This window comes from Spea bombifrons, chromosome 12 (assembly GCF_027358695.1).
Source record: "Spea bombifrons isolate aSpeBom1 chromosome 12, aSpeBom1.2.pri, whole genome shotgun sequence".
Classification (NCBI taxonomy): Eukaryota; Metazoa; Chordata; class Amphibia; order Anura; family Pelobatidae; genus Spea; species Spea bombifrons.
In genome coordinates this window covers 33297469-33319503 of record NC_071098.1, presented here as the reverse complement: position 1 = coordinate 33319503, position 22035 = coordinate 33297469, and the positions used below count along the sequence as shown (strand labels likewise).

Sequence of the window (22035 nt, the reverse complement as noted above, 5' to 3'; positions counted from 1 at the left end):
ACGTAAGACAATGGCTGCCGAACACCAAAGGGAATTTGGGCAAAACCAGGAGACATATTCAGTAATGACTGTCGCTGGTCGCGTTGAGATGGAACTCGGTGTCCGGTTAATAAAGGTCCCTGTAGGGAAAGATGTACTAAGCTGTCTCTTTCTGTCTCATAGCCTTTCTCTCCTTCTGTATATCTCTTTCTGTCTCATAGCCTTTCTCTCCCTGTCCCTCTGTCTCTCTCTTTTTCATAGCCATTCTCTCTCTCTCTATCTGTCTCATAGCCTTTCTCTCCCTCTGCCTGTCTCTCTCTGCATCATAGCCTTTCTCTCTCCCGCCGTCTGCCTCTCCCCAGCCCCTCTCTCTTTGTGCTGGCTGGGGGGGGTATTAGCGGGTGTCTCTTGGCTGCTCCCGGCCCAGCTGTGTTCGCTGCTGGAATTTCTCTAACCAGATGGAATGTATTCTCTGGCCTGTAATCGCCTGTGGTTGGGTTCATCCATCTCACAATAAACTTACTTCTAATCTTCTCGTTCCTCCGAGGCTCGCCCCGTCCCCAAAAAGCTAATTCCTGGCTATATATAGAGATTTATTCCGCGTGCCCACCATTTCATTCCAAGAAAACCAGATCAAACACTTGGACCCCGCGCTGGTCCGGTGAGCTGTAGTGGGACTTTTCTCTCCATCGGTTGGGTTGTGCGCTGTACAGGCAGAGAAGGGGTTACTTTGAGAAGGAAGGATTCCTTGTTGTTACCCATACTGTGTGATCCACCGTGTGGGGGGGGGGGTTTAGAGAGAGATGACCTGTTCAGACATGACTTGTCTCTGGCAGCAAAACGCCTTCCTTTCAGCACGGGCAAGCGGCTGCGGACTACAATTCTTATTATCCCTCAGCATATTCCCTCATACCCCGAGTTTAGCCAACCACTTCCAAACAGAGACCCCTGAGATCCTCTCTCCTGTAATACTCAGGTATTGGTGTCAGGATTGTTTGGGGTCTTGTCGAAGGTTAGACAGGGGTGATCGGTAACGTGGTTTCCACGGGTTCTGGATTAAATTTGCTGTTACCCTTCTGAGGAGGTCACTGGGTGATGATAAGATCTAGAGCGGGATCTTGGATGTCTTTATCCAAATCCCACTGGAAACGTGTGGATTGAATTAGATGACATCATAGCAGCGTGGGCTTCACGGGCCCCAGGAGTGCACAGTCTGTGGACGTTACAAGGACCTCCAAAACTGAATATACAGGTTCCTGACTCTGCAGGGACCCCAAAACAAATGCAAACATTACAGTCTGGAACGAGACACAGGGTCCACCTTAAAACGCGTTGTAGAGATACACGCTTTTCTAAACCCTTTAATAGAGGCCATGACACCTTGAGAAGAGATGTGGGTTCTTGAGAGGTTAATGGTCACCTAACTGCCCCCACCTCCAAGCCACCCCCCCCTTCCAGGAACCCGCAGAGCAAGTGGGCAGATAGGGGATCTGAGGCCTGACCGGCCTCCCTTTAATTTACATTCCTCGTGTCGGTGACAGGAAGCCTCTGCTGTGGTGGAGCAGTAATTACCTCCCAATGTGGGCCCTCGTTTACATTCTGGGATGTTTTATCTTCAGTTGAAAATCCCAAGAAAGGGGAGATGTTTGTGTTACAGCCGGACCCAATCTGACACCCGGTCCGCTGTTCATATTGGGAAAGGTAAGAAGACAGTAAGGAGGAACATCCATTTCTGCTTCCAACTTGTTCTGGATCAACAATAGACTCTATGAGTCCCAGGGGCCAGATGCCCTCCTGTTCCCCCCGTCTAACCCTGCCGATAACTCAGTGAGCTGCGGTCTGCCTGGTTATGCCAGGTCCTTGTCACCTGTACCAAAGAAGCGCTACTTGCCAGCAGGAGGCCATGAGACGTGACTCCACCATGAGGCCAACTGTCCGAGGGTCTTCCTAAGAGGTCTCGGCCACGCGTTTTCTCAGCTGCCGTCATTGAGACGAGAAAAGCTGAAATAAAAGGCCTTTGTGCGTTAGCGACAGGCCGTCCGTGGCCCGGTGACACCAACCCCATGGAGTTACTGACTCCGGCATGGTGCTTGGGATCAAGGCCTCTGCGAGGGGCCATTAATAGCCCTTAACAGTTGCAGATAGTGGCCGTGGGGTGAAGCTGATATATTTTATGGCACAGAGGTAATGACTGGTCAGTTTATTGTGGAATTGCTTTAATACCCCCAGGGTAACACAGACAGGTCCCTGCGGCAGCCAGTGACGCTGTGCATGTCCAAGGCTCGTGGGGCTGAAATGGTTACAGCTCCCTGTGATCTCCATGTCGTTGGTCAACATCAGTCGCATTCATTGTGAAATCGGCTCACAATTCGCTATATTAAGAAATGATTAACTTATACGAGTGTGAATCAGACGTGGCGCACACCCATACCAAAGCATTTTAATCGGCATCCCTCGCATGTTAATTGACTTGTGTACAGAGACATTAAGAGACATTCCTAGCTGGGGATGTAATAATAAAGATGCCGGTCACATGGCTGCGCTGTCTGGGTACACACCGTGCTTCGGCGGTCTGTTCAGCGCTGTACATACCACACACCCCGTTTATTTCCAGGTTCAGACTGTCCGTATTTGTCAATCTTATCAGACAGCATTCTGTACGGTAAACATTCATCCACACGCACATTCTAAACATTCTATCCTGAGCATTCTGATTACTCAGTTATTATTCTGCTAGCTGGTTCCTCGGGTGTCAGAAAGAGTTTACCCCTATACACCGAAGGGCAGGAGGGAGACACTGGGTAGGTTGGTGGGGGGAAATTGCCCTAGTTTTTATTCCATGAGAAACGATTGCCCTGATTTCCTGGATCAGAGAGCGTGGACAAGTATGGACTTTGTTTCTGGGGGCAGCTGTGTTGCCAGGAGGGCTCTGGAGGTTGAAAGGCACCAACCTGCCCCTGAGATGACACGGGTGATGGGGGCACCAGTTTAGCGAGGATATTTCAAGCACGGGAGGGTATGACACCCACTCCGCGGCTCCGATCCGTACCATGGAACCTCTTAAGGTAACCGGAGGAGATCCGAGCCACGCAGGAAATGTTTGGACGCATGAACCCAAGTCTACAGGCCAGCTGTGCGGTCATGTTACGAGCGCGTGGGAAGAGGAGAAGTAGTAATTCGGACAATCTGGAGTGGAACAGAGAGAGCAGAAAACATCTCCATTCCCTCCGTTCCCACAAATCACCCAGGACATCACAAAACACATTACTAATTGTGCTGCGGGGAGTCCAGCTGCCAGCTGCCCGTCAGCCGAGAAGGACTATATCACAATAACAGACATGGCACATGAATCATATGGAAAAATGCAAAGAGGGGGGCATTTATCACCAAGATGCATTTAAACGGACCCCATTATGATGATGTTTCTAAACGTATTTGTCTCAATACTAATGCCGATACTAGAGCTATTTACTATTACTCTGATAGAGATTATATGGAAGGAACACAATCAAGTTTAGGCATCACAGGCATCCTGAACCTCTTCAATTGCTTAGCTCCTCCCCTTTACCCTCCGGGGATTTAATGCCCCGGGGCTAGAAGAGGCAGGGCTCTTGTCGTTAGCGCTGGGGAGTTTAAAGCACGGTGGAGTTGTGATACTTTGTCATCCTACAAGGAACGCCGGCTTTGTGGGCAGAATTGGCACAAACGCAATGATTTTTTTTATGGTCCCGCTGGAAATTCGCAACAAAAAGAATCACACGATGCGGAATTCTTTTGAAAAACTAATGTGCAGGTTTATTTCTGAGAAAAGTAAAACCAGCCTTTCAAGATCTATCAATAAATATAAAAAAATAAATAATTGGAACGTACAGCATTAACACTGAGCGCACTGAGAGAACAAATCTATATACAAAAAGAACAAGGCACTGCAGGAATAAATTACAAAAATAACAATAAAAAAATAAAAACAGAGATTCGGACACTTCGCTATGTGGGAAAAAGGCACTTTCTATTTTTGTTCATAAAATTCCACAGAGTGTACGAGGAGATCCGAAACATCTGTTGTAAAATTGTGTGACATTCCTGGGGAATTAAAGAATAAGCTTTTCACCCAAGAACTACGCGAAGATTATAAATAACAGAATAACTACATGTCGATTATACATCAGGGGAACGCTGCGAGGATTGCCCCTGGAGCAGTTTGGCAGGATAGGGAGGTATCGGGCATCTTAGAACATGGTTTAGCTATAAGAGGCCTCTTCAGTTTCCCCAACAATGGGAACTGGAAGGGATACCCCGTTGTCTGATCATCACAGCACTTGTTTGGGGACAGAATGTAAGATTTAGGAAGTTAATAATGATTATATATCCGTATCAGACGTAGGGGAACCCAGCTATGGAATGGAAAGTGACCCAGAACGTCGTGCTGCTGTGCCCCATGGCGGCAGAATACGTCATAAATATAAAAAAAAAAAAGGATAATAATGCCACTCTGGACTTTGCCCTTTTTGTACCATTTTAGAAAGACAGCAGTTGTAATAAAGGTTTTTTTAAACGTAATAATTTCTGTTTGCCGGGAATGTGTGAACGCCTAACGGGCGGGAGGTTTCGCATCTGCTGCAGCTCCGGATCAGGCGGCAACCAGGACAGTGTCCAGAAAAAAGTGCTCAGGTCCAGCAAACGCACCGCATTCTGCAGCAACGGACTCGGCTTATATTTACACAAAAAGTTAAGAGCAGGCGAGCTTTCCACCCCCGTGACGCTCCGAGGGTCCTAGATTCTGAAATGTAAATCACATGGACCCGTGCACGTGTCTGTCCCTGCCGTGGTGGTGTAGCGCAGTGTTGCGTGTAATCATCCCGTGTTGTATGAACTGGCAGGTCTGCATCAAACAAACCAAAAAAAGACCACAAGGAACCGAAAACGAGAGCAGCTCTAGAGTCCACAGGAGTCCACGTCAGGAGGGAAGACTTTCTGGTTCTGGAACCAAATGGTTTTCAAGTACGTCTGTATCTGGGGTGGCCCCCAGCACTGGTTATACTTTTGTTCACAGGAGATGGAGCGACCATATCTCCGAGCTCTGGTGGTTCACTGGTCTTTAGATGGATGGGGGTCCCAGTGCCGATTTGGGGGCCCGCTGGTCCTCAGATCGGGATGCCCATGGTACTGGCCTGCTCCTTAAGTCCCAGGATACTAAAAGCCACTCGTTTCTGGTGTCCCGGGAGCCGGATGCCAAGTTGCTTAATGTCCCTGGAAGACAAAAAGAAGCCATTAAGACGCGAAACAAGAGAAAAAAAATGGACAATGTGTGTTCCTGATCTGCACATTCAAAGATCACGTGTACTTTGTGTGTTTGTTCTTGAAAAGTAAAGGAAAAGGAAAAATCTACTGACAGAACCCTGAAGTACCCACTGGACACAATCATTGGCAAGAGAACAGAAATCGGTAAGACGGGGGAGACGAGTACGGGTGTGGAGACACTCACTCTTGGTTCATGAGGATGATCTTATCCATGGAATTAAACTGTGAGGACATGAAACACTCCGTGTACTGCTGCATCTTGATGGATTCCAGCCATTCCGCGACACTCCTGAACGGCATTCCCTCCGATCCACTGGTGCTGGGCAGGCGGATGGAGATCCTTAGAGAACAGAAAAGACTGGGGGTTACTAAGGCACCCAAAATACCTATGCCTCTTCATCATGGGTGTAACTAACAGGGGAATGGGTCTAGGCCCCCCATAAACTCTGCGCCCAAATCCATGTTCCAAAACCACCAAACCCATGACTCTCGACAGAAAATTCCTGGACCTTTCCAGATGACAGACCATCCCATACTGATATCATAACAAGGAGCAACTCACCTTGGGTCAAAATCAGCCAGTGTCTTTAAGGAGTCTGGATTTCTGATCAGCTTGTCCAGGATGCTGACGATGTCTGTGAATTTGGGTCGTCGGCTGCGGTCCTGCTGCCAGCATTGCATCATAAGCTGGTATATGGCGGAGGGGCAATCCATTGGCGCTGGCAGCCGGAACCCCTCATTAATGGCCTTCATGACCTGCAACACACAGACGGGTCAGAGAGGCACATATCATATATCCGTACCAACTAAGTGCGTCTTTGTAAGACCATCAGATTTTTTCAGGAACCTGGAATTCTCACCTCCTGATTGGACATCTCCCAGTATGGACGTTCTCCATATGACATCACTTCCCACATGACTATGCCGTAGCTCCATACATCACTGGCAGAGGTAAACTTTCTATAGGAGATGGCTTCTGGGGCCGTCCAGCGGATGGGTATCTTTCCACCCTACAGGAGAAAAGCAGCACAAACTTTTAATACATGTGATCAGATTCCAACACGGGAACCCAAAAACTATACCGAACTAGGACGGCTTAAGGAGTTAAAAAATGAGTGTTTTGCAGCCCCATCCAGAACACCACCCAGGAAAAGCAAACAGAGTCACCACCCTCCTATCTGGCTATCCTGCCCTGCTGAAAGAACGGCAAACACTAAAAGCTTGCAATCTAAAAAAGAGCTGAGAGGGAGCGGCTCTTACAGGCGATTCTCGCCATCTTCTCAATGAGATGCAATCTCTGCCCTCCCCCGGCCATTAGGTCCCACTTCGATACTTACACTGGTTGTGTATGTGGCCTCTGGGTCGTCCTCCAACACTCGAGAAAGGCCGAAGTCGGACACTTTGCACACCAGCTGGCTGTTCACCAGAATGTTACGGGCAGCCAGGTCCCGGTGGACGTAGTTCATATCAGAAAGATACTTCATTCCAGACGCGATGCCTCTCAGCATACCCACCAGCTGGATGGCACTAAACTCGTCATCATTGTCCTGTGAGTGGGGAAGAAAGAGCATTGAGGAAGAAGCTCTCTGGATACCCACAGCAGTTAGTTATGCCCTCCGGCACCGAGCAAGACACTCACCTTAAGGAATTTGTCCAGGGCGCCATTCTCCATGTGCTCTGTGATGATCATCATTGGCTTATCTGCAGGAGCAGAAGACAAAACATATAGAATTATAAGTAAAAAAAACTAAATAAGTGAGATAACCAATAAAACAAAAATAATTGAGAACACGCTGGGGAGGGTCCCGCAGTGGGAATATCGCCCTTACATTTGGAGACGACTCCTTCCAAATGGATGATGTTGTGGTGGCAGAACTGTCCCATGATGCTGGCCTCGCTTAGAAAGTCGATGCGCTGTTTCTCGGTGTAGCCGGCTTTCAGAGTTTTTATGGCCACCGGAATTTCCTTCTTTCCTGGCAGCTTCAGGATCCCTTTATACACCTCACCGAACTCCCCTGTAAAACAGCACATCTATTGTCAGGTTTGGCAGGAAAGTCCCAACGAGGGCCAAAAGGTCCGGATCTGCTACTCCCATCCCCATAACAAGTCAATAAAAACAGTCAATAAAAGATCAGAGACTTAATTAAACCTAAGACAGGAGACAGCACAACGTACAAGACAGCTGATCCAAACACCCTGCGCCACGTGCACCAATTCCGACAGCTTACCTGCACCAATGACCTTCTGCCGAGTGACTGCGTTGGGAGGGATCTCAGTGGTGAACTTCAGGACGGCTTTGTTGGGGTCCTCGTACGTGTGCGGATCCACATACGTCTTAAGGGGTTTCAGTTGTTCTGTAAAGAACATTAGAATTTCTGATGAGGTTGCGAACCAGAGCCAGGCACGTCGGAGCATAGACACAACCACACGCGTGTTACATGCACAGGACAGCAGGGAGAAACCTCATTACCTGATTTGGAGAAATAGACATCTTCAGGGGACTGGCGGCCTCGACCGTTCCTTCTACTGAAACAAGGAAGCCGAAGTTAAATGGTTGCGCAATAAAGCAGCATTTTGGGAAAAAGAAGAAGTGAGGATCCTGGCAAGAGAGCTGCAGGGAGGTCACATAGTAGCGCATGACACTAAACGTACCTTTTGTGCAGAATAATGACCACAATGATCAAGACGACGATTACAGACACGCCGGCGGCTGCTCCTCCAATAATAGCTGCCTGGTTTGTATCATCTGATTCTGAGGACAAAAAGAGTGACCACAAGATTAGCAAGAAGAGTGAATGCTCACAAATCACGCGGAGGTGGGTTACACAGAGAGATCATTAGGATCGGTCTTTGGCCCCTATGGTTACTCACCAGAACGCAGAGTGTCAAATTCATACTCCATGCTCCCGACGCCGGTTGAGCCGTCCGGCATGATTGCCTGAATGCGCACAATGTAGGTGGTCTCTGGGACAAGTTTGAGAATGGTCACCGAATTCCCCTCACAGCGTTGAACGGAGTAACTGTTCTCATCATTCTGGAAAATGACATAAAACAAGAGATTATTCGAGGGATTCGATGCAGTAACTGGACACGAAGCACGAGGACGATAGAGAGGGGACAAGTACCTTCTTATTATAGGTGACCTCATACTTCCAGACCCGGTTCTGCTGCCGCGGAGGAACGGTCCATGACAGGCTCAGAGAATTCGTGCTACGGCTGTCCAGATTCACAGACGTCACTTTAGGGGGTTCTGAAAGATAACGTGGGGTGCTTAGTATTCAATGCCATGAAATTACTCTACCCGCAGAACCTCTCAGCCAGAGACCGGCCCCTTACCCGTCTGATTCACGCTGACACGCAAAGTCGCATAGCTGCGTCTGGAGCTGGAACTGGACACCCCATTTCTGGCTTCCACAGAGAAGGAGTAGTTCAGATGAGGTTCTAGGTCACTGATGGTTAAGGTGGTCCCCTTCAGATGGCTGGGGTTCTCTGAATATCGCACGCTGGCGTCGCACGGTTGGCATTCGCTCTGCTCAGGCCAGCATTGCTCACACGTTACCACGTAGGTGACATCTTCGCGGCCACCCGTGTTACTAGGTGGAGACCATTGTAGCATCACCTTGGATCCTAAGCCTACGGCAGTGAGTTCGCGCGGGGCAGTGGGGGAACCTAGCATAGAAAAGGCAAGGAAAAGCGAGTTTACATCTCCGCACATTAACTCCACACATTACGTCTCCAGCACGAACCAAAACAATAAGACTCACGGGTGCAGGCGGATGAAATGGGGTCTGCGGCGGCACGAAAGTAGCCGTCCTGGCAAGCGCAGGTGGTGGCGCCCTCTGGTGCCAGCTCCGTGTGATCCGGGCACGGCAGACATGGGCTGTCGGAGATGTCGGTTTTAAAGAACCCAGGTTGACAAGCTGAAGGAGAAAGAGAAATGACCATTAGAAACACTCAGACGCCTTTGTTTTTTTACACAAATAATATAAAAAGTTACTATTCTGTGAAGGGGGTTCCTCCTATCACACCCTGACATGTACCAGCGCACAGCAACAAGCACAACCTGCGCGGCTTAGGCTCCCAAACCCCCTTCCCATCCCCGGACGGGATTTCACGAAGGGACGCGCAGAGTTTTATTTGGGAGTTTTACGTGAATTTGCTTTCATGGAGATTTAATGGGATGGGAAAAGGTGGGTCTGGTGAAACCTATTAATTTAAGGCTGCCACCCCCTGTGTTACAGCACCGCGCTGCACTACGTCGACGGATCTCTTCTGGGAGGCCTCTCTAAATACAAGGTGCAGCCAGTTAAACCAGTTTGCCTGCATGGCCGGCTCGTCACCCCAGAATGACCTCATTCCTAAACGTAAGAAAAACGCACAAAACGGTGAACGGTCTGTAGAATTGTGAGCCTTTGTCTGAAAACGTGTTGTTTCAGAGCAAAGTCTTCAGCAGGTACTTAAAGCCTGTCCTTTAGGGGTAGCAAAATACACTGAGCGCCCCAGGGGTCCTAAACATTTCTAAACTCAGAGTCAGCACAACCGGGCTGCCGTACCGTGATCGTAATCTCGGAAAAGCGGAGCCCTCTCTTCCTTCTGTACCAGTATGTAACGTGCGTTGCGTCATTTATCTTCCCCACCTCTGATTGTAAAGCGCTACGGAATCTGCTGGCGCTATATATATATAAAGAAAGGTTAAATAGGTGGCAGAGGACTCCTACTGAGCTACTTAGAAATGAATTGTTCCTTGTAGTCTACGGGTCGGAGGCAGGTAAGCGGATGTGGAAAGACAAGTGGAGTGAAAAGATCAGAGGAATAAAGGGAGGGGAGGACACTGGATTAGACCCCCTTTGTCCTTTGTCTTTGAGAAGCAGAAGAGGATTACATTGGGTGGAAGGGAGGAGAGTCAGCAAGTGTTTAATCCTTAAAATAAACTTGGGTTTCCTGCCTTAGGCCGAGGCTCGGAGCACAAAGCAAACCAGCAGGATACAGGCTGAGAGGGTCTCTGAAGACCCCAACTGTACAGCGAAGAGGCTCCCTGGAGGGGGACAATTTAATCCCAAATTCAACCAACGTGGGCTTCTCCTGGAAAATTGGCTTAAGAGCGTATGAACACGGCTCGGAACAATGGAACCAGAATCCAGCACATTCACAGCCATTCTCTGAGAGATCATAATGACCCTGCAGAGGACCGGGAGTAATAAACTGCAACTCACAGCTTAGTGAATACCGAGCACCATACAAACAGCTTAAGATATCATTAATCACCTAGAGGTGATCCCACGCATAGGAACATACAACCAAAGGGTCCTAGAGGACTGCAGTGCCTGACACTTCCCGGCTCCACTCGAAGATCCACCAAAAAAGAAAAAAGTTTTTCCCAAGACAGATTGATGAAGGGGTCACAGGAACCTCTTGACCCGACTTGTCGGCAGCAGAGAAGCACAAGCCCCTCTACCCGACCGAGTGTGAGTCATTGTAACCAGATGAATGGATGGTGGGACAATAGAGCGAGAAGGGGGGCTCCAAGCATCTGCTGACAGCGAGGGGGGCACTCGAAACCTGAATGGAGCTGAGACAAGAGAATCAAGACCCCGGCTCGGCTGTATCCGTGAGAATGAGCTGCGGAGGGGACACCATTGTCTAATAATTTCATTAAAGTAGTCGGGGTCTTTCGCTAGCGACAGGCTCTGCGGAGCGGCTTCGACAAAGGCTTTCAGAACTGTTCAAAAATAAATCTCTATAACCAGCTCAAAGGACAAAAAATACACTACAGGGAGGAGCTTGGGGTACAACATTATACCCTAAAGCCCCTTACGGCTGAACCATGTGACCTCATGCCAGGACTTGGAGTAATCTGCCTCTGATCTTCACGGTGGCAAAAGTTTCGGTAGCCAATAAAACTGCCCACCCAGATTTATATAGCGTGTGGAACGGATCAGCCAGTCTTTGTCTTGGGGGTTATTAAGGAACAGCTTGGGGCCCCTGGGGCCCCTGCGCTACCCTTCTACGCTCTGTTATGGCAGGAGCGGGAGGCACTTGTTTGAAAGACTCTTCTGGACTCTGGCCTCATATGAAGTCCAAATCTGCCCTGCGGGGCGAGTATTACAGAAATCCTAAACCTGTAACACGGATTAACGTGTAATTAGCCAATTACCCCCGTGTATCAGTAAACACTCCGGTGTAACAATAACCCACCTGGTAAAAAATATGTTTACAAATCCAAGCACCGGAACCTCTGATTTACTGCGGGAATTTCACAGGACGGCGCTGATCGCGAACCCGTCACGCCCGAGGTGCGGAGTCCACAAAACAACCGGCTCAGGCAGGTTTACAATGAGCTCATAAAACACTCCTGGCCGGGGTGCTGTGGCAACTCTTTCACGTACTGTACATGAAATGTTTCTGCCCCTCCTGCCCCCAACATCTTGTAGAAGTACCACCACGCCAATCTTCCAGAAGTGCAAAGAAAAGGAATAGCTCCTCCCTGCCCCGGGGCACAGGACTGGCCTTAGAAACAGCTGATGGGAGGGGTAGTCCTCAGCCTCTGGCCTCAGGCTCTGCTTACACCCCCCCTGCCTCTTGCCCAATGCTGACCTCTGACCCCAATTTGTTATCAGAAATACAAACTTTCTGTGCACCAGGAAAAAGGGAAATCCAGAATATTTCAGGATCGGGATATTTATACCATAAAAAGTGACCCGAAGCCCACCGTACTTTCTGCCTCCCACCCTGGATCTTAGGTTAAAATGTCGAGTTAATATGGACCCTGGGAGGGCATGTGGGCTCTTCAGGAAGGTTAATGGGAGACATACGAGGGGCAGATAAGAAAGACATATTATTGTAGGAGAGGCCCGAGGAAGGAGGCCGAAGAGGGTATGAAGGAGTAAACGCAGAGGGGGAGCTGGAATTTAAGCTTCTGGCCAAAGACAGAGAAAGATACAAAGTATTCATCAAGGTCAAGATGGACCCAAACCACAAACCTCCCCCCACCGGCAGCCCACGCAGACACGTGGGCAGATCGCTTCTGGCTTCGCTCCTCCGGGAACAGGCACGGTATTGTTTAACAGTAACGAGTACAGCAGATAGGACCAGGTAACAGACATTAGAGCCGACGGTCAGATCTCGGAGGTTCCTCTAGAACACTCTGTGCCGATCCAAATCCCCATAAGTGGTCTCGGGTGGCTCCTAAGAGCCAGGTTCCCCTCTCAGGTGCCCCATAGGTGGGTGATGAGTACCTGAGGACCATGGCTGCCCTATTGGCCATTTTTTCTTTCCTGTACACATCTAACTACGGGTCGCTGACCAACACATACAGAGCTGCAGGACGTCGGCCGTAACGCAGGGAAGCACTCGGTGACCATTAACGTTAAAATTAAATGTGTTCAGAAGAACAGCTCATATGGCAACCCCTACTGGTAGCCAGTAATTAATGAGGAGGGGAGGCCGGAACACGCGTTTCTTCATGGAGCTCCCCGACCACCATCCGGTACAAATTCCCTCATATCCATATCGGATTTCCCACTCAATTCAACCTTTCCTGTTTACGGTGCGGCCGGATTCCTGCGACTGACCTACGGCTCACGTGGCCTATTCTCAGCGGGAATTTGCAGACCTCGCAAGGCAGAGGGGAAATGGAGCTTCCTCCTCGGAGAGCCCCTCACCCGGCTTCGGGAGGCGATTCGCCCATTTAACGTGTGATTACGTGACGGCTCAAACCTGTCTGCTCATGACTTCTACGGTCATTTTAGAGAAAGGTTGGTCTCGGATTATACTGGAGCGCTGCCAGACGCCTCCGTTCGTGGCTCTTAGAATGCGCGAGTGAAACGTTACCCGCTTTTGATTGCAAACGCGTCTCTAAATATTGTTTCCGGAAGGTCTGTCACCTGTGTTGTGGCAATGAAAGAGACTGTGTGTGCGCGGTGTGGGAACGCCGTTATAAGATGCTGGCGAGGGTCTGCGGTGACGGACACTACTGAAAGGTACCAGTCACCGATCCCTGCGCTGACTCCCCGGCAGCGACTGCGCCTCCCGGTTCCCACGGATCTTGTGAAACTCACCTGTCCGGGCTGACTCACGTCCGGGCAAACAAACGCTGGAAATGGGCCAATAGCCGGCATTCCTTGCGCCTGCAAGAAGTAGGGCAAATATGCCTCCCGTGGGGGTCCGTGGACGTGGGGGATTCTCACAGCTGCTTTTTTTGCGTGTGGACATGCACTGGGTATACTATCTCTGTGCGGGATGAACTACATACGTGCACAATGTAATTCGTGTCAGTTTAACCCCTTCTTCCCCAGCGGGGACTGCTATAAAATGAGTCACGTATCCGAGGTCCCTACGGAGGACCCCCAGCGTTTGTTCCTGGGTGAGAATTCCCGGACGGAATTCCTACTGACCACAGAAATATAAAAATATCCTTCAAGTCCGGTTCCCAGGACCTCGAGGTCGGCCCCCAGTGGCTCCCGCCAGCCCCATGCAGAAGGGAAGCATCCAGGGGCCCCCCTCGATTTATTTAGACAGAGGGATTACTTACGGGCAGAGATGATGGGGAAGATTATTTGGATACAAACAGACACGAGATATACACAGGCCAAGTAGCCCCCCCGTCCTGGGACGCCACGTACGCTTCCGGGGCTAAAGGGCAACATCAGGCACCAGAATGGGGTCAAACACCTCAAATTCAGTCACCTCAGGGGTAAAAGGTCTTGCAAACAGGAATTTTTCCCTCAAACAGGGCTGACGGTCATACCGGGGAGGCCAGGAGACAGGCGAGTTTGTGCTCCATTTTCGGGGCGCGGGTACCGCTCAGTCACCCCCTATGGTCTGTCCCTTTCCCCCCAACCACCTGCTCACTCGAGTTCCTTCCTTCCCAGCCGAAGCTCGAGCGAACCTCTAATTATCACCGGCACTAATCCCTCCGAACGGCGGAAACTTTGCTACGCGTTAAACCGCCCGGCGTCCCCGGGAGACAAACCGCCAGCCCGAGCCTCACGGAAATCACGGCTATTCAGAAGAGAAAGCGCCTCCTATGCCTTTTAACCTCCTGGCCTCATCGCTGAACAAAACAGACAGGTTATTAAACTTCCCTAAATAAAACTTGGTGTTTTTCAGACACCTCACACCTTCTTGCTCGTTAACGAAAGCCCCCCCGTCTCATTCTAAATTCCATATTTTACTTGGCACCCCCATCCGTGAACGTGCCTGTCGGAGTTACTCATTCCTGGCATATTTTACTCCAGCCCCCATCGACTGGGGGTTCTGGGACACCTGCGGGGTAATTGTGTGTCTGCTTCCCAAGGCTGCATTGCTTGGAGAATTTGAGCCTCCGTCCTCTCAAGGCCCTCGTATTGTCTCTGAGAATTCAGACACAGACAATCTGGATCCAATAAAAGGATCGTTAAATTCAGGCTTCTGAAGGCGGCATAAATCACCTCCGAGCCTCGCAGGGAGAGACGGAGACTGCGTTATTAACTCACGTTACCTCCTTAAAGGGGACTCGTTACACGCGTGTCCTGAGACGGCACGCGGAACGGAGAGATGGGGAAAGCGCTCCGGCAATTACCGAAACGTGCGCAAACGCTATGGATGGGCGGAAGAAACCCAAACCATAGAAACCCGACTCTGGAAATGGCATTTGGCAGAATTCTGCAGAAGTGGCCATGTCCAGGTGAAGGTCCAGGTGAGCGACAGGTACGCGCATGCCCGGGAGCACGCGCCGGTCTCCACCCTTCCCGCATTCCTCAGACCTGCGGTAAGCTGGGAGTTGTCTCTCCGCTCTCCAGTGAGACGGGAACAGTGACAGCCATTGTCTCCTGTGAATAGACCATACAGGCTGAATCCCAGGGGCCCCAGTGAGAGCGGAGACCGGGGGAGCCAGCACCGTACTGGGGTGGACAGCCTTTGGCATTTCAGTGAGAAGGACGCAGGTTTCTTAAATGTCTAAAAGTATGTCTTACCTCGGCACTGGTCGCCGACCTTCTCGTAGCCGGCCTGGCACAGACACTGCCCAATCGGAACCAGCCATTCGCCATCGGTGTTGCAATGCATGCTTGGCTCCTCTCCGCCAACGGACACGGCGTTTGTGACGCACTTCCCAGAAACCTTTGCCAGGGGCTGCGAATCGGCTCCGGCCACCGTCTCCGGGAACTCTGCCATCCCCTGCACCACAGCGGGGCATTTCTTGTAGTAGATCCTCACTGACAGCAGTGCCACGCAGGCCCCTATGTCCTGAAACGCCAGGTAAAAGCCTTTCCGGCTGAGCGGCCCCACGGAGCGGACTTCTACGTTTATCTTGACGTTACGCGAGGCAAAGTCATCCCGCACCGTGATTTCGTCGGGGGCGATGGTGTCGATTTTGCGGAAGAGGCGTTTCTGGAAGTTGGTGCCGTAATCCACGTCGGACTCGGCGTAGTACAGGTTGAAAGTCTCTTTGCAGGCGCCCGAGACCCCGGGGAAGCTGTTGCAGTCGCGCACGGTGAAGCGGAGCTCGATGAAGATGCGCTGCGCCTCGCTGCGGTAGATCCAGTTGGTGCGCAGCCAGTTATCCTGGTCTCCCTCCTGCACGTTGCACACGGAATAGATGTAGATCATGCTGCCGTTCATCATATTCTGCAGCAAATCCCACTGCGGGAGACACAGAGAGCGTCGGGGGTTAAATATTGATATAAATATTCGCAAAAAAACATTGACTTTTATTTTCTCTCTTGTACCAATAAAATGACCTCACGCATTACAGACAGAAATATATTTATATATATACACATATAGAATATGAGATGTAATATACATCATGTACATATGGGATATGAGACATGTAATATACATCATGTTGCGTTGCGTTGCGTGTGCTGCACACGGCTCAGAGTCACTGTTCCCCGTGGGACAGCGTGTTGTATGTTTCAGCAAATGCAGCTCTACATGTGAAAACAAAGTGTCAGATCACAAGACGACGGCTCCCGCTAGGCAGCTGCTAATTAGCGCGAGGTCGGGGCACTCCATCTGTCAGCGAGGATTGAGAATCCAGGTAAATATCAATTAACCTCCTCGTTGGGCGCGGAGGGGCTCTCTGCGGCCCCCGGATAAACGTTACGGCCCGCGTTCCCGGGGGAATCGCGCAGCTGGATCATACACTCTGGGAACACAGCTGCCGGACCTCGCTGTCTGCCGACGGCGTGTAATCCAGAGGTGGGACCCCCAGGAGCAGGTGCTGAGGAGAGCCAGGGATTTGGGGTAATGGCGTGTAAATTAGCAGCCGGTGCGGCCACGTCTCCCACTAACATACTGAGCACACGGCACCCAATGCGTGGCTGCGTGTCTAGAAGTGAACGGTGACCTGTGCGTCCGTCAATACACTATAAGGCCCACTATCCCCAGTCGGCTGATCAGTTGGAGCCAGACCAGAGCTGCACCTCCGCAACCCTCGCTAACACCTCATATCAAACCCCTGACTATCCGCAGCACACGCGCTCCAGGCGCAGGGGATGGGGTAACGGGAGAGGGGGCTTTAGGGAATCTTACCCCTTTGCCGTAGGGATGGGTGAGCCAGCCGAGTTCTCCTTGCGTCTTCTCGAAATCCAGCAGGACAACTGAAAGGGAAGCAGAGCAGATTATTACCGGGGGGTAACTTTAATTCATTCACCCCAATGAGCCCCGAGAATGATCCCACTAACACTAATGCCCCCGGCGTTCCAGCCGCTGCAGAGACCATCAGACGGAAGCCCGACATCTGTTCCCAACGCAGTGGGAAGACAGGACATGTGTTTCAATGCCGCAGCATCGTGCCCGGACTTGCCCTGAACTCAACGCAGTAACTCAAGGGGCCCGGGACCCGGTGATTGGCACCGAACTCAAACTCGTGACTCACTACAGTCAAGTCAAGTGCCCCCGGAGAATTTTTATCCCCCCTCGCCCCAGGGACAGCAGAATCCCACGCGGAGGGAACGCGCATGCATTAAATCTCCCGTTCCCAGCCTGTTATTAACAGAATTATAGCGCAGATAACTGAATACATTTACATTCCATGCGTTACACCCCTCCTCTGGGGATGATAGGAGTTGTAGTCGTCGGATACCCCTGCCCTCTACCATCCTACCAGTCCCATCTCCACAAAAAAGCACCAAAGTCGCGTGTTTATTTAATGTATATATTTGCGGATAATCAGGTCTCTCTAAACCAATCAAATTGCCACCTTTTTGCCGTCTTGCGCTGCGTTTAGTGGTTTTGGGACCAGCTTTGACTTTGGTGGTTGGCTGCGCCAGTTTCACTTTCACCCAAATACCTCAAAGCCATTTTACCCCCCCCGGCCAGGAGAGGACGTTTGCCCCAGGCGGGGCTCCATCGACCTTGAATCTTAAACACTTGGCATTCCTGCCCCCTCCCTGGGTAAACATTACAGCGCATGCATGGCGGGGGCGGCTCTCAGAGGGCACGTCGCTGGAAGGGGCTACTTGTTGGCGGGGGTGATGGGTAGACCCCCCCCCATCTGTGCAGGAACAGCAGTTACAATTTGGGGTTAAATAGTATAAAGTCTGTCTCTGGGGAGGGGACCGCAAGCAGCGCATCTCTCTCTCCGCAGACCTCCCAACCCCGGCTCGTCTCTTCCAGAGACTGCTTCCTGCAGATAACGCTCTGTCGGCTCGGATGAGGGAAAGCTGCTGTTTTTGGAACCCAACTCATTTTTTTTCCGTACAAATAATGAAACCGGGACGTCCTGTAATCATCATTTCACTGTTAATATCTGAAATTAAATGTCCGGGCAGGTGGAGGACTCCTGCCCCAAGCCCGTGGGGTGGTTTGGCCCTGGCTGGCATTGGAGGGGTTAATGAGGTATTTGCCTCTCCGTTTCCTCCAGAGGTTGCCATATGCAAAAATACAAGAGGAGGGGGCAGCAGGCGGGCATGTTCCGTCACGGGGCAGGAAGGGGAGGCTTTCAGGATTGTGCACGGAAAGAGCTTCGATCCAAACCGGATAATCCGAGTCAGCCTTCCGGAGCTGGAAAGAAATGAGACTATTGTCTCCGAGACCCCCCCCCACCTGCATCTCCCCCACTGTCCCAACTACCTGCCCCAGCCCCTCACAGTACCCCAGCCCCCTGCATCTACCCTACGACCTGCCCCAGCCCCTCACAGTACCCCAGCATCTACCCCACTGTCCCAACTACCTGCCCCAGCCCCTCACAGTACCCCAGCATCTACCCCACTGTCCCAACTACCTGCCCCAGCCCCTCACAGAATTTATTTTCAAACTTTCCAAATATTTAAGAAAAGGAGACAAATATTTTGAGGCTCAAACTATAAAATGAGAAAAACAGAGGAGTTCTCCGGTTACAATCCAGACACAAAGTAACTGCAGTCCTGCAACGTGAAAGAGCCGCGGCGTCAGAGGAATGCCTTTTATTACCTGCCCCCAGGAGAACGCATCGGGAACGACGAGGGGCAGTAACAGCCTTTATTATTCATGATGGGGGCCATCAGGAAATGTGAGGCGGCTCATTAGCAACTCAATGGCGCTGATGATTCTGCGTCCCACCGGAGAGAGGATCGACGGGTCACACGAAGCACCGGTGCGGAGAAACCGAACTCCCACGAGGACCCGCTCGGGCAGAACAAGCCCACCGAGGACCCGCTCGGCCAGAACAAGCCCACAGAGGACCCGCTCGGCCAGAACAAGCCCACCGAAGACCCGCTCGGGCAGAACAAGCCCACCGAGGACCCGCTCGGGCAGAACAAGCCCACCGAGGACCCGCTCGGGCAGAACAAGCCCACCGAGGACCCGCTCGGCAAAACAAGCCCACCGAGGACCCGCTCGGACAGAACAAGCCCACCGAGGACCCGCTCGGACAGAACAAGCCCACCGAGGACCCGCTCGGACAGAACAAGCCCACCGAGGACCCGCTCGGACAGAACAAGCCCACCGAGGACCCGCTCGGACAGAACAAGCCCACCGAGGACCCGCTCGGCCAGAACAAGCCCACCGAGGACCCGCTCGGACAGAACAAGCCCACCGAGGACCCGCTCGGGCAGAACAAGCATGGCCAGGATGATGGGAATCGCTGTCTGTCACAGCTGGACAGCCACGTGTTTCACACCCCTGCCCTGTCGCCCAGCGGAAGAGGCCTTCACATCCGTGTGCGAGCGGCTGCTTTCTACATACATGTTACACACAGCCCAAAGGTTTACGGCTCGTGTCGACTTTACGAGGGGCCGCGTCATTTTGTGAATGAGGCATTCCTGAGCGTGACTCAGTTTAAAGGGGCCGCTCCCTCATCCCAATACTATGAGCTGTCCCTTCGTCAAACCACCTGAGGCAAAGCACCCACTCCAAATACCCTCAGCCGCGCTCAGCCCTCATGTCCAGCCCAGGGGTAAAAGCAGCGCATGGCTTTAAAATACTGGATATCACATCATAGCCTATAATGGGGGCCACGGAGCCCCGAGCCTCTCGAGCCACCAGGAGCCCCTGAATTATCTCCCAATTCCAAAGGAGGAGGCTGGTAATTAACCATTGCCTGTCCGGCCGCATTAGAAGGAATTACACAGGGGGTGTATGGGTTCAAAGTTATCAGGTGTAGGTATCAGAGGTCCGGTGGTCCTAACATTTGTGGGGGGGTGGTTGTAGGAACAGAAGATGGTTACAATCTGCCCTATGACACTAAAATTCCTGGCTCTCTGGCTATAAAAGAACTATTTTGAGGGTCCACTGAATGAAGGTGAAGGGGGGCAACTGCTGCTAACACACAAAATCTCAACACGAACATGGCTAGAACACGGGCTAGAGCACGTCTACAGGCCACGGCTCGTTAACCGTCTAAGTACCAGGGGGATTGATGTGCTGCACCCCCCCCCGACCCTTGCGAGATTAGCATTAATCCCGGGATTTACTCGCCCGTAATGAAGGCTTTTACTCCGCTGGATGCAGGAAACTTTTCTGTCGCGTTCAGATCGTGTAATAAACACGTTTTAAATTGTCAGCTTACAAAATAAACCAATTTACACAAAAAAATGGATAAGTACCCCCCTGGGGGTAATTTAGGAGACAGCGTGAAACGTCACATCTCAGCAGACCAACGACTTTGGAACATTAAAGAAAGTTTAACATTCTGCCCCGGAGATCACAGAGCAGGGGGGCGTACGAGAGCAAACGCTGCCCCAATGCAGAAAACGGGGCAGATACCATAAAAAAGGGGCAAAATAACCAACATTTCACTGGAGATAGGAAGTCACGCCGACCCAGACCCAGCGCTGCCCACGGGCCGGGGTATTTTTGGGGTGTATTTTGTAAAGTTTGAAACCCCTGGCACGCGGAGTCTATAAATGAGACGCTTTTTCCTCCCCGAGGCTCGCTGCACTATTTTTGAATCTTGCACATTCAGCACTCGTTTCCCAAATAAGCTCAGAACTGGCACTTTTTCCATGAATTGCGGGCGGCGCGTGATCTCATTCCTGACACCGCGGAGCGTTAATCCGAAATACGTGAACTCAATGGAGTGATCAGCGGGGACTCAACTCAACGTAAACTCCTACTCAATACCTTATAAAGGGGGGGGGTACGGATAGACAGCCCTGGGGTGGGTTACTCCTCAAAGTGACCAGCCTGCGGACAGAGTGCGGCAGGTACAGGGAACGGCCCCTGGGCAGGACAAGTCTGCCCGACTTCTCCCAAGGATCCCAACTCTCTGTGAGTGCCGGGGCAAAAACTGCGCTCCGCAGGTACTCAGAGGGTCGGGGGGCCAGAATAACCCCCGAAGGGTGGGACACACGGAACTGAGCGGCGCGGCCGTGAGAACGGGAAGCCAGGCTGCCAAAACGACACATTCCCTAACTAAACAAACCGGTTCCCTGCCACAACCCACACACCAGCCCCCGCATTACTCACTCGCAGGGCCGCCACCAACCCCCCAACTTACTAGAAATGGGGGGCTATGTCACCAGGGAGGGTGCGTGTCTAACAGTGCTGCCCCTCAGTGCCCTAAGAAACGCCTGTAACACCCCTGTGCCAACTCATCGCCCTGACTCCCCCAACAGGTACCCATACCCAACATCCACAACCTGAACCCCGAATCTACAGGGTGACATCACAACAACCTCAAACACTACCTGGGGACGGATTAACACATTCAATGCCAACTGCCCCCAATAAACAATGCCAACTTCTTCCACTCTGACAGCCAACAAGTCTGTACCCCCAACTCCCAATACTCTCAGCCAGAGACACTCACCTTCTTTGGTCTGGAGAGAGAGGAAGACGCTGCTGATGAAGAAGGTGATGAGAGTGAGAGTCCTGTGTGGCTCCATGCTGCCAGCTCCCACCCGTGTGCGCGTCCCGGACTTAGTGATCACCGTGCGGGATCTGCAACTCATTCATGCCTACTTTTAGACACGCCTACCTCTTCATGGGCACGCCCACTCTTGCCAGACCAGTTTAAAGAACCAGCCCAGAGGCCCCGCCCCTCGCCCAGTTTAAAGGGACAGTGCAGCGGCAGGGGGAGGGGTCAGGGTGCCTTTGATGCAGTTATTCAGGGAGCGCTTTGATCCTCCTCCTGCCTGACAATTACCTCTCAAAGCAGCCATTGTTGTGATGTTCCTGATTGACAGCCTTACCCTGGAAAACACCTCATTCATCTTCAGCTGCCTCTCTATAACCATCACTGGAATATATACCTCCGTATAACACTCCCCAATCACTAGAATATACACCTCTGTATAACACTTCTTCTATCACTAGAATATACACCTCTGTATAACACGTCCCCATCAGAAG

The 22035-nt window shown here is 51.4% G+C and overlaps 1 protein-coding gene across 1 annotated transcript; it reads right to left on the bottom strand.

Moving 5' to 3' along the window:
• Positions 1-3748: 3748 nt before the first annotated feature.
• Positions 3749-21608, bottom strand: EPHA2 (EPH receptor A2). The gene is made up of 17 exons (XM_053451923.1): positions 21494-21608; positions 16795-16862; positions 15234-15900; positions 9045-9200; positions 8617-8949; positions 8406-8530; positions 8152-8314; positions 7933-8032; positions 7751-7806; positions 7509-7634; positions 7110-7295; positions 6920-6981; positions 6618-6827; positions 6141-6290; positions 5843-6036; positions 5465-5620; positions 3749-5229 (listed from the first exon to the last, which is right to left on the bottom strand). Exons 1-17 carry the CDS (start codon positions 21567-21569, stop codon positions 5124-5126), a joined length of 2934 nt encoding a protein of 977 aa, XP_053307898.1. The 5' UTR covers positions 21570-21608; the 3' UTR covers positions 3749-5123.
• Positions 21609-22035: the final 427 nt, after the last annotated feature.

What these genes read in the sequence shown, in the direction of transcription:
- EPHA2 (XM_053451923.1), bottom strand. Translation starts at nt 21,569, where the DNA reads ATGGAGCCACACAGGACTCTCACTCTCATCACCTTCTTCATCAGCAGC. An exon ending in CTCTCTCCAGACCAAAGAAG is followed by an intron (nt 16,863 to 21,493) that starts GTGAGTGTCTCT and finishes CTTCCCTTTCAG; the next exon opens with TTGTCCTGCTGGATTTCGAG. An exon ending in GGGAGATGTCCAATCAGGAG is followed by an intron (nt 6,037 to 6,140) that starts GTGAGAATTCCA and finishes TGTGTGTTGCAG; the next exon opens with GTCATGAAGGCCATTAATGA.